Here is a 13131-nt window from a genome sequence, read left to right as displayed (position 1 = left end):
TATTTCTTCCTCTGCCTTTTGATTTGAGTCTGGTGTCCTCCTTCCAGAGTCTGCATCTAGTCCAGCTAAATGTTGCTTTCAGTAGTAGACTTTCAAAGCTGTTTATGCATCCTATTTGCAGAACTACATTATTTGTGATTTTATTATTAAATTATTACAATACACATCCTTATAGCATCCAGCCACTAGTCTATCTTATGATTTGATATCCATAAGAGTGTCTTGATTAAGTTTCTCCAACTCTTATATGCTGGGAAATTTCTCCATTTTTCATAGCCATAGACCGAGAAAGAAATCATTACAGCATGGTGAACATGGAACTTTGGTCTCACATATGACAACCATGCTGGTTCCAAAGTTAATATTTCAACTGGTAGAATGCCCCTTTTTGATTCTGCTAAACATTTCTTTAGTCAGCAAGAACTGCATTTCAAGAGAAGTGAAATTTATTACCACACTGAGTTCAAGACCACTGACTGACGCTAAGTCTTACCTATGCTTTCCCATGTATGATTACTTCTGGATTCTTCAGATTAATGATATTATGGTTTTAGCAGCCTCTACAAGCTTTTTGGATGATTAACTAGAGTGCATATAACAAGAGTATAATCAACTGTATAAAGCAACTCATATAAACTTTAACAGTTACTTTTGTGGAAGATTTCAGTCTGCTCAGGTTGAAGAGCTTGACAGAAGTTTGAAATGTAAAGCCAGGAATTTGTATTACATCTCTGTTGGTACAAGCACTGCTAAAAGAAGAGTTCAGAGAATCTTTGCCAAAGCTCATCCTTGCTTTACTTCACAAATTCTGTCCACAGAGATGCCACCCAGCATTCTACTATGCAGCTGATGGTCTGCACATATTTCTCCAGACAGCCAAACTTTGATATGACTAATATCTCATTGAAAGGAACAACTCAAGCCCTATTTTTCCTACTTACAGGATATTAAGTAGCTTATGCTCTTTCCTACACATGAAAGTAGAATCTCATGTAACATAGAACATTGCCTTAAAATCACTTAAAACCATTTAGGAACAAAATAAGGGAAAACAATTATCTTCATTGGAAGATAAGGCATCTAAGTTAAAATCTGAACCAAAATCTGCTTCTGAGATGGAATCAAAGATTTGAGACAACAGCAACAAGAGACCCAGTATTTTATTATTCATTTTTTAAAATAAGGATTTACCTCCAGCACAGCTGCTGATGCTGCAGTGAGCGAAGAGGACTGTAGGTGTCAACTGAATACCCTGAGGGAGCTGCCATGGGGAGGAAAAGTAAGGTCCCTAAATGGCTAAACTGAGAGCTCGACTGGCCATTGATGAGAAGAACTGAAGAGGAACTGAAGCTAAAAACCATATAGAATCATTGTGGCTGACACTGTACCCAAATACTTTCAGGATCAGAAATAAGGAATCAGAATTAAAGAATCACTTCGACCCTAGGGCTCGGCTCGTGCACCCCCACCCCCTTTTTTTTTTTAAACTGAAACAGGCAGAGATAACACCAATACCTCATATTTATAATCAACATTTAAAAATGAAGAAAAATTCCTAAACCAATATTCCATTTTCTTAGATGTCTTAACAGCTGTTGGGAACAGGATGGAAGCTTTGTGAAGAAAGGACATTTAACATTTTCTTCTCATTTCTGAGTGTCAAATAATTATAATAAGGCTTTGAGTTCCAATGAGTAATGCCACAAGAAGCAGACGTGATCAAGTCCTAAACACTGGAAGCAAAAGGAATACACCACTACCCCGATTTAAAGCAACTCGATATAACACAAATTCGGATATAATGTGATAAAGCAGCGCTCCAGGCGGGCGGGACTGCGCACTCCCACGGATCAAAGCAAGTTTGATATAACGCTGTTCTCGGGAGCCAAAAAATCTTACTGCATTATAGATGAAACCGCGTTATATCGGGGTAGATGTGTACTCATTGTTATATATCTCCATAGCTGGAACAGTATTGGAATTACTGCTTCTCAAGAAGTGTTTCAGACATTTAAATATATATATGTTGAAAAATTGCATGCAGGAAAAAAAGGGACAGCAAGTCTCATGAAATGATCCAAAACAAATGCAACAACACAGACCAATAAAACTGAACAGCTATGATAGGGGAAACAAAATATTGAGCAAACTATAATTCCTTGTTAGAGAAATAATATATTTGGAGAATAGGTCTTACTGAGCTCACACCGGAGCTTGTAAATGCAAGAGTGCTGTAGCAGTTCCTTTACTTACATGTTTCTCTGCGTAAAAAGGCTGCTATTTGCTGCCAGTTTATTAGCCTCAGACAATTCGACTATTCTCTGCTCCAATGACCTTATCTTCGAATCCATGGCATTGATCATCTGAAACAGAGCAGTCTGCCTTTGAGATCATATGATGGAAATTAGTGACTATAGCAAGGGGGCACTTAAAAATCACTTCTAGAAACTTCATTCAGAAACAAGATATCAGACCGAGCGGACAAGAAAACAAAGAAGCAATCACATATTCAGATGTTACATCTGTTACATCAATCTATAACTGCTTTTCAGTCTCGTCCAGATCATGAGCAAGCAGCTCCCACGTGAACCATGTGCTGGACTGCCAGGAAGTAACATACTAGGTATGGATGACTTTCTTGAAAGGGAATGTTCTTGCAGACATCATGAATTAAAAGGACAGCTATCAAAACAAAACAAACCAGCACACAAACACACATCCCTCTTCACCACCCCCAAGAAGCCTCCAGCAACAAGACCCAGCAGCAAAAGATCTTTATTGTAGGAACATCACTGGGTAAGAGACTTAAAATGGCTACTCTTAAAATGTTTCTGTTTCTGATTCAGTTATACCTACCGCCTTCTGCTCAGCCAGAATTTTGCATTTCTCATGTGCTTCTTCTTCATGTCTTCGCAGCATATTCTCAAGTGCTTCCTTATCGGCAAGATCTTTCTTCATCTGAGCATCTAGCAACTGAAGTAAACAAAACAAATTTCCTCAATTTGAATCATAGAATATCAGGGTTGGAAGGGACCTCAGGAGGTCATCTAGTCCAACGCCCTGCTCAAAGCAGGACCAATTCCCAACTAAATCATCCCAGCCAGGGCTTTGTCAAGCCTGACCTTAAAAACCTATAAGGAAGGAGATTCCATCACCTCCCTAGGTAACCCATTCCAGTGCTTCACCACCCTCCCAGTGAAAAAGTTTTTCCTAATATCCAACCTAAACCTCCCCCACTGCAACTTGAGACCATTACTCCTTGTTCTGTCCTCGAACCTGTTTCATTAGTCAAAGGGCAGACAAAAAGAAAGTCACCAGGGAAGGGTTACAATCAACAAAGGGGCTTGACCACCTTCCAAGGAAAACTAGATGGAATGGCAGGAAATGCCTGGGACAGCAAACTTTGAGGGGACTACTCAGCTATCTGAAAAGGTTGAGTTTAATGAGTAAAAGGAGTTATTGGAAAGACTATGGGCTGTTATTGTTTTTTTAAACAGGTCTTTCATAATTCGTGCCCATGGAAGACATAAATGGAAAATTAATTCCTCTATTCACAGAGGAAGCATGGTGCAGAAAAGTGGCAATGTAAGCTCCTTTTCATTACCTTACTGATGTGCCTCAACATTGACCTGTAAGAACCAGGGCCAGGGCCAGGCACTAGCGCAGGAAGCAGGTGCTTGGGGCGGCCAATGGAAAGGGGCGGCACGTCCAGGTCTTCAGCAGCAATTTGGCGGCGGGTCCCTCAGTCTCTCTCGGAGGGAAGGACCAGCCGCCGAAGTGCAGCCGATTGTTGTTTTTGTTTTTGTTTTTTTCCCTCTTCGCTACTTGGGGCGGCAAAAAAGCTGGAGCCGTCACTGGTAAGAATCACATGTAGGTATGAGAGAGTAATTCAGCCTCCATGACTATTTTAACCCTTTGCCTCTCTGCTGAGACATATAACAAGAGCACCAAGTAAGGTGGCAACTTGAGAGATACCAACATTTGTTCACTAGAAAGTGAACGGAAACAACTCCTTTTGGCTGTTGCATAGATTTATTTTTTTTTAAATTAATACTCTGCATATATATCCACAGCTTTGGATTTTAAATAAATTGAAATTAAAAAAATTAATTAGAGCTGTCCATTAATCGCAGTTAACTCATGCGATTAACTCAAAAAAATTAATCACAATTAAAAAAATTAATTGTGATTAATCGCACTGTTAAAGAACAGAATACCAATTCAAATTTATTAAATATATTTGGATGTTTTTCAACATTTTCAAATATATTGATTTCTATTACAACCCATAATACAAAGTGTACAGTATTCACTTTATATTATTTTTATTACAAATATTTGCACTGTAAAAATAACAAAAGAAATAGTATTTTTCAATTCACTTCATACAAGTACTGTAGTGCCATCTCTTATTGTGAAAGTGTAACTTACAAATGTAGATTTTTTGTTACATAACTGCACTCAAAAACAAAACAATGTAAAACTTTAGAGCCCACTCAATCCTACTTCTTATTCAACCAAGGTTGTTTACATTTATGGGAGATAATGATACCTGCTTCTTATTTACAATGTTACCTGAAAGTGAGAACAGGCGTTCGCATAGCATTTTTATAGCTGGGTTTGCAAGGTATTTACATGCCAGATATGATAAACATTCATATGTCCCTTCATGCTTCAGCCACCATTCCAGAGGACGTTTCCATGCTGATGAGACTCATTACGAAAATAATGCATTAACTGAATTTGTGACTGAACTCCTTGGGAGAGAACTCTATGTCTCCTATTCTGTTTTACCCACATTCTGCCATATATTTAATGTTATAGCAATCTCGGATGATGACCCAGCACATGTTCATTTAAAGAATACTTCCACAGCAGATTTGATAAAACACAAAGAGGGAACCAATGTGAGATTTCTAAAAATAGCTACAGCACTCAACCCAAGGTTTAAGAACCTGAAGTGCCATCCAAAATTTGAGAGGGATGAGGCGTGGAGTATACTTTCAGAAGTCTTAAAAGAGCAACACTCCGATGCAGAAACTACAGAACCCAAACCACCAAAAAAGAAAATCAACCTTCTGCTGGTGGCATCTGACTCAGATGATGGAAACGAACATGCGTCTATCCGCTCTGCTTTCGATCATTATCGAGCAGAACCCATCACGACCATGGACAAATGTTCTCTAGAACAGTGGTTGAAGATGAAGGGACATATGAATCTTTAGCGCATCTGGCAGGTAAATATCTTGCAATGCCGACTACAATAGTGCCATGCGAACGCCAGTTCTCACTTTCAGGTGACACTGTAAACAAGAAGTGGGCAGTATTATCTCCTGAAAACTGTAACCAAACTTGTTTGTTTGAGCAATTTGCTGAAGTAAGACTGAGTGAACTTGTCAGTTCTAAAGTTTTACATGGTTTTATTTTTGAAAGCATTTTTTTTTACATAATTCCATATTTGTAATTTCAACTTTCATGATAAAGAGATTGCACTACAGAACTTGTATTAGATGAATTGAAAAATGCTATTTCTTCTGTTTTTTTACAGTGCAAATATTTGTAATTAAAAATAAATATAAAGCGAGCACTGTACACTTTGTATTCTGTATTGTAATTGAAATCAATATATTTGAAAATGTAGAAAACATCCAAAAATATTTAGATAAATCATATTCCATTATTAACAGTGCGATTAATCGCGATTATTTTTTTTAATAGCATTTAATTTTTTTAATCGCTTAACAGCCCTAAAATAAATACATAAGAGGTACATAAGAGCTTTCATAATACTATACATTTCAGTGATGACAGATCTGAATTCAAATCAGTAACCTAGCCATGAAAGGATTAGGAGGACTGGACTTGATGGACTACTGTTGTAGCGATGGTTTGACTCAAAGAGACAACTGACATTTTGATTCTGTTCTAATTCTTCTGTTCTGTCACAACTCCAATGTTTCTCAGGCCTGGTCTACTCTACGAGTTTAAACCGATTTTAGCAGCGTTAAACCGATTTAACGCAGCACCCATCCACACTACGAGGCCCTTTATATCGATATAAAGGGCTCTTTAAATCGGTTTCTGTACTCCTCCCTGACGAGAGGAGTAGCGCTAAAATCGGTATTACCATATCGGATTAGGGTTAGTGTGGCCGCAAATCGACGGTATTGGCTTCCGGGCGTTATCCCACAGTGCACCACTGTGACCGCTCTGGACAGCAATCTGAACTCAGATGCAGTGGCCAGGTAAACAGGAAAAGCCCCGCGAAATTTTGAATTACATTTCCTGTTTGCCCAGTGTGGAGCTCTGATCAGCATGGGTGGCAATGCAATCCCAAATCCAAAAAGAGCTCCAGCATGGACCATACAGGAGATACTGGATCTGATCGCTGTATAGGGAGACAAATCTGTTCTATCACAGCCCCGTTACAGAAGACGAAATGCCAAAGCGTTTGAAAAAAATCTCCAGGCTACACAGTGCTGCGTGACAAGCGTAACGGAAAGCCAAAGAATCAAATGGACACTCATGGAAGAAGAGAGGGAGTACTGAGGACTCCAGCTATCCCACAGTCCACAGCAGTCTCCAAAAACTATTTGCATTCTTGGCTGAGCTCCCAGTGCCTGTCCGGCATGATTCAGGGTATAGCTCATCAGTTTACTCCCTCCCCCCACCACGTGAAAGAAAAGGGAAAGAAATCGTTCCTTGACTTTTTTCAATGTCACCCTATGTCTACTGAATGCTGGTGGTAGACACGATGCTGCAGCAGTGAAGAGCAGTATCCGCTCCTCTCCTCTCCCCTCCCTGGTGGCAGACGGTACAATATGACTGCTATCCGTCGTCACCATCAGCCCATGAGTGCTCCTGGCTGGCCTCAGGTGAGGCTGGCCGGGGGCACTTGGGTAAAAATAGGAATGATTCCTGGTCATTCCCAGTAGATGGTACAGAACGGCTAGTAACCATCCTCATCATAGCAACTGGGGGCTGAGCTCCATCAGCCCCCACCCTTCCCTGTGTAAAGAAAAGATTCTGTACCACCTGGACTATCATAACAGAGGGATGCTGGGCTCCTCTCCTCCGCACCCTTAATGTCCTACCTGGACTGTCATAGCACCGGGAGGCTGCCTCCCCCTCATTTTATCTCAGTAACAAGTCACTGTTTCTTATTCCTGCATTCTTTATAACTTCATGACACAAATGGGGGGAACATTGCCACGGTAGCCAAGGAAGGTTGGGGGAGGAGGGAAGCAATGGGTGGGTTGTTGCAGGGGCACCCCCCGTGAATGGCATGTACCTCATCATTTCTGCAGGATCTGACACGGAGCAGCTCTGCTCTCTGATACACTGCTTCTCTAGTACACTTTCCCTATATTCTAGGCAGGACTGACTCTATTTTTAGAAACCATAAAGGAGGGATTGACTCGGGGAGTCATTCCCAGTTTGCCCTTGCGCCCCCGGCCAACGTCAGCCAGTGGCACTCATGATAGCAGAAGACAGTACATAACGACTGATAACCATCTCTGCTATCATGCAAAAGCAAACGAATGCTGCTGTGTAGCACTGCAGTAACGCCTCTGTTAGCGGCATCCAGTACACATACGGTGACTGTAAAGAAAAAAAAAAAGCTGAACGGGCTCCATGGTTGCCGTGCTATGGCATCTGCCAGGGCAATCCAGGGAAAAAGGGCGCGAAATGATTGTCTGCTGCTGTTTTCCCGGAGGAAGGAATGAGTGACGACATTTACCCAGAACCACCCACGACAATGATTTTTGCCCCATCAGCCACTGGGATCTCAACCCAGAATTCCAAGGGGCGGGGGAGACGGCAGGAACTATGGGATAGCTACAGAATAGCTACCCACAGTAAAATGCTCCGGAAATCGACGCTAGCCTCGGACCATGGACGCACACCGCCGAATTAATCTGCTTAGTGTGGCCGCGTGCACTCGACTTTATACAATCTGTTTTACAAAACTGGTTTATGTAAAATCGGAATAATCCCGTAGTGTAGACGTACCCTCAGACAGCTCTTCTTGGACGAGCCACCATTTCAAACTTACTCTCCCCCTCTCCAAAACTGAATTTGTTTCTCCGTCTAGTCACTTCCCTACATCTTCCTTCCTAATCTTACTCTATTCACTAGCTCCACTGTTAACTCCACTATCTTTAGTGCCTCCCATGCTCATAATCTTCAACCTTTCTCACTCTTCCTCTCCCAAATCCAGGTTCTCATTATAGCTTTTCCTCCCATTACTATTATTTCTGCTCCAAATACATGCTTCCCACCTCCTAAATCCCTTCACTGTCACCTCATCTCATTTACCAAAGCCCACATAATCTTGCCCCATTTATGCCCTGGCTCTCATTTCCCTCTACTGCTCCCTCTTATTCTTTACACTCTTTTCAATCTTTTCACCTTATCACTTCCTTGGTCTCCTTTCTAACATCCAACTCTTGGCTTCCTGCCTTGAAAAGTATGCTTGTTCCAATTTGCCATGTACCCTCCACTACTCAGTATTTTCTTTCAAGAAATTCCTCCTCTCTTATCATCATCATCATAGTCTCTCTCTCCTGGACAGTTGTTTGAAGTCTAATCTTATTCAGACTAAGCTCTTTGGGCCAGTGAACACGCCTTTACATTTGTAAATGCTGTGTAAATTTATAGTGCTATATAAATGTAATAAATCAATGACAAAGAGTGGGAAAAGATCACACTTGGAAGGCATGGAGATCCTTAAAGAATACTTTTGCTGAATGACAAACTGTAGGTTTTTTAGATAAATTCTGAAGTCGACTACATAATCCTGCCTCTCTCTCTATGGTTTCCCTAATTTTAGGCGGTGTCTATAATCATGTTTTCAACTGTTTGTTACAATTCTTAAAATATCCTAGAGAAGAGAAAAAATTTAGAGTGGGTGGATCCCTGGACTCACTGGCAGATGTTACAGCTCCAAGGAGGTGGAATTTCAAAAGCGCTTTTGTGTTTACCAAATTTAAAGCTAGTGTTAACGCTCTTCAGATCAAAGCAAGATCATCAGGAAGAATTAAAAGCCTTTTTGAAAGACTGATTTCCCACAAGCATTGAATAAGAATTACCTGTTCTAAAGGAATGGTCTGTTAACAGTTAGATTCATATAGCTCTCACAAAGCCTACGTGGATAATGCAGCCTCACATAAAAGGTGAGAGCATGATGGGCACAGGTTAGAAAGGCAGATTTAGTTAGTTTTCATTCAACTCTCAGAAGAAATGAAGAAGGACACAGAGGACAAGGGATCAGAATCCAAAAGCAGCTGTTTGGGGATAATCCAGAGGCCAATGCACCTATAAAAGAGTATGAAGGTAACGAAAAGGGATATTTACTTTGATTTTTTCATCATAGAACTGTTCTTTCTGTTTCAGCTGCAATTCCAGATGCTGTGCTGACAGCTGAGCCTCACGATGCTTTTCCTCCAGCTCCTGAACATAGCAAACATTTATGTCAGACATACATAGAAATATAATACACAGAATTTATAAACACATATACAGTACATGTACAAAACACTCATTCCCTCTGGATTTAAGGCTTTCTAATATAAATCTATGAGGCCTTGGATCTCAGCTGCATGAGATACCATTATGTAAGTACATATCACCAGCATTAAACCTTATAGGCAGATTGATATATCAGTTATCATATTTTAGTTAGATAGTATAATAAAAAGGGTAAAGAGATGTTTAAAAAAAGTAGATTCCACCTCCACCAAGAGTTGCCTCCTGAGCCAGTACTACCCCTTACAATCTGCTTTCAAAAAAAAATTAAGGCATTCCCCAAAATGGAGCCAGAATGGTTTGTGATAATGAGCAGTTATGAACAGTTCATAGATGTGTGTGGGATTCTGAAACCATAGACAAAAAAACCCCAAACCATCTTGAAGTTAACTTTAAATTCCTTTGCATCAGATTGGCTGGTGAAGGTTTCAAATATATGGATGGATATCTAATAAGGGAAAGACATGTGGTAGAGGGATTTGAATAGAGGACAGGGAATTCCTGAGAGTTTAGTCTCATTTTTTATAATGTCCCTCCCTCTCTCTCTAGCCTTGGGCATATCACTTAGAACATAAGAACAGCCATACTGGGTCAAACCAAAGGTCCATCTAAGCCCAATATCCTGTCTTCCGACAATGGCCAATGCCAGTGCCCCAAAGAGAATGAACAAACAGGTAATCATCAAGTGATCCATCCACTTACACCTTGATTCTGCACTGAGGATCATGCAGGTAAACCTCTGCATCAGTGTAGTTCTCAGTGCAGTGGTGCCTTAATTTCTATGCTTCAGATTCTCCATTTGTAGAGTGAGGATAATCCTTTCTGTCCTCCCTACATGGTTGTTGCCAGGATGGATATTTATAAATTGCTTTGAAGATGAAAAGTGTTTTATAAGTTATATATTAGATGCAAAAAAATATTTTTATCCTCAGTGGCTCACAAGAGTGAAGGAACATAAGTCACACAAAATACAGCCTTGAATAAGTTAAATGCCCTGTGTCTCACAGGTAAGCCAGTTTGGTAGAGGGAGGCATTTTTGTTCATGAAGTTGGTCTTTAAGGTAGAGCTAGAGAGTCTCCTTTCTTGAGGCTTGCTCTCAGTAGTTGAGACTTCAGAGAACATTATTCTTCTTCATGGCCAGGTTTGCCATTCCAGCAGTTTCTGCAGCACAGGAGGCAGATCCAGACCTGACTAACCCTGGAAAGTGGATTGATTCCCTGACATTTCTCTAGTTGACACACAAGCATTTTCTATCCCCTGATCTTCCTTTCTCTTATCTCAGGAAACCATCTTGGGAGTACACAAAAGTTCCTTTGATCCAGTCACAGCATCAACCCTCTACCACACGGGCTACAAAAATGAAAGCATGCCAAAAAGTCGTCATCTAGAAGGAGCCTGCAAAATTTGGCACCCTGGAAGGGGCATTATTGTTTTCTTCAGTTGGAAAATGTCTTCTAGTACCGAGAAGCCAATTAAGCTTTCACACAGGCCCACACAGTATAGGTCCAAATAGTGAATCACAGAAGCAGGTCAGCAGCAGCTTCAGAGTTACCACCACACACGTGCAGATGCTAGAGTAGAAGCTCTGCCAGCTCATGAAGTGGAACTCTGCAGTGTTGGCATAGAAATGTAGTCTCTTATTTCAGATAATCTTCTCCAGCAGTTCATATTCAGCTCCCCTCACCCAACCCGTCTTTTATTCATCATCGCCACTGAGAACAGCCATCTCTACTCCCAAGCAGCAAAGAATAAATTGCCCTTTATTTTTTATGATTCAGAACTTGGTATTTTCTTCCTGTGGCTCTCTTCATCTACAGACAGGCCAGCAGGGCTTATCAAGTACAACCGGAAGAGTTCATTCCTTCAGAGAAAGCCATCATCCATTTCTTCTGAAGGCTCATCACCTGGCTCATTTCTCTCTTCCCTCAAAACTAGAAGAAACAGAGGCCATACCTGTTCCTACATCTCCACCCATCCTCCTCTCCCCATCACTCCAAAGAACAGTTCATCAGAGTCCCTGTAAAAAATGCCCAATACCAGCTGCCTCATGCGAGTAAGAGAGTCTTCAGACAGAGTATGTATATCTGACTCAGCCCACCACCCCATATACTCTGCCACTGTAGCAAAAAAAAAATCACAGAAAAGGTCCCTCTCTGCTACAGGAACATGCCAACAAAACAACAGTTCCCATCTGACCTATCCTCAGATTCAGGTCTTCTGCCAGTTGTCTTGTCACCAGGAGAAACATAAAGCATTTATGGTTAAAGAAAAAAAACAAAACACTTCCTCAAAGAAGTCCAGATCTCACCAAACTGTAGAGCAAAAACTCTAGACACCATAAAAAGAAACCTAACTGCAATCAGCAAAAACCAACTTCATTTTCTATTTTGCCCACCAAAGACGGATAACTCTCCAAGTCAGAACTGGCAGGACTTAAGGAAGAGACCCGTGAAACTCCAGACCTGCTTGTCTTAGTTGCTTTTGAACACAGAACATCAGGGTTGGTAGGGACCTCAGGAGGTCATCTACTCCAACTCCCTGCTCAAAGCAGATCCCATCCCCAGACAGATTTTTACCCTAGTTTCCTTAATGGCCCCCTCAAGGTTGAACTAACAACCCTGGGTTTAGCAAGCCAATGCTCAAACCACTGAGCTTTATATGTTATATAAGGGCATTATGATCCAACATTCTATGTAAACATGGAGAAAACTGCAGATCCAAAACAAGGCCCATTGAACAGTGAAATTATATTTCTGCATTCCCTTCCATTTTTTATGGAGAATAATAAAACTCAAACAAAAATGCCCAAATACACAGCAGAGACTTATGCAACAAGTCTTGATGTGTTACATGGTCTCTGAATACAAAGCTGGCTTTCTACCCCAGCAAGCAGTGGTCTTTCACTTATGCCCTGATGCTGAAAGACAGAACAATGCCAAGGGCCTTATTCTACCACCTTTATGGTGCCTCAAGGGTTCTGACCTTGAAATCCATTTATGTAGCTATTTCTCAGAACAATTATAGATCATCTATCAACTTCCGTTAAGGCTATTTATACATTCCCATTGGGCCTTCACACAGCGTATGTCTCCAGTTCTCCTGCAGTCAGGACTATGACCACCTGTTCAAGGGTGTTTAACATGTTAGTTTTCCTGGTAGTAACCCCAAGAGAGAGTGGGGGAGGTGCAGAGAATCCATATCTATCACTTTTCTAGATTACAGTCTCATCTGACCTCCATTCAAGCTAAAAGCAACAAACAATGCCAAATATGTGACCTTTTTCCTTCAGCACCACATTTTTAATTAGCCCTCCTTCAGAGTAGCGTTGCTGTTATAAACTTACTGCTGGAATGATGAACCTAGCTATTAAGGGGAAGCTATATATGTACTATCCTGATCTCTCTTCTTAAAAAATGAGTCAGGTTTGCCATTACACCCTTCCTTTGGTAGGGGATCATTTTTAATTTTCAGTATATCTTTTGGGTCTCCTTCAGGCACTGTAGAAAGGTAATTTAATGAAAGATAGATAGTTGATAAACTCAACTACCAAGAAAGATATATGAAACATATATTTTGTCTCTGGAAGCAGTCTCATTGAGGGCG

At 40.8% G+C, this 13131-nt stretch overlaps 1 protein-coding gene across 10 annotated transcripts in view; it reads right to left on the bottom strand.

The window, feature by feature from the left end:
* The window catches only part of CIT (citron rho-interacting serine/threonine kinase), a 111420-nt gene that overhangs the window by 56065 nt on the left and 42224 nt on the right, over positions 1 to 13131 (bottom strand). For all 10 annotated transcript variants that reach the window (XM_030582981.1, XM_030582984.1, XM_030582983.1 and 7 more), the window contains 3 exons: positions 9358 to 9453; positions 2857 to 2973; positions 2254 to 2363 (listed from right to left, as the gene is read on the bottom strand). In XM_030582981.1, coding sequence (XP_030438841.1) covers positions 2254 to 2363; positions 2857 to 2973; positions 9358 to 9453 — 323 coding nt within the window. The remainder of the gene's footprint in view (positions 1 to 2253; positions 2364 to 2856; positions 2974 to 9357; positions 9454 to 13131) is intronic.

Source organism: Gopherus evgoodei, chromosome 13 (assembly GCF_007399415.2).
Source record: "Gopherus evgoodei ecotype Sinaloan lineage chromosome 13, rGopEvg1_v1.p, whole genome shotgun sequence".
In the NCBI taxonomy this organism is placed as follows: domain Eukaryota; kingdom Metazoa; phylum Chordata; order Testudines; family Testudinidae; genus Gopherus; species Gopherus evgoodei.
Note: the sequence above shows the minus strand (reverse complement) of the source record. Positions and strands in the feature narration are given on the sequence as shown.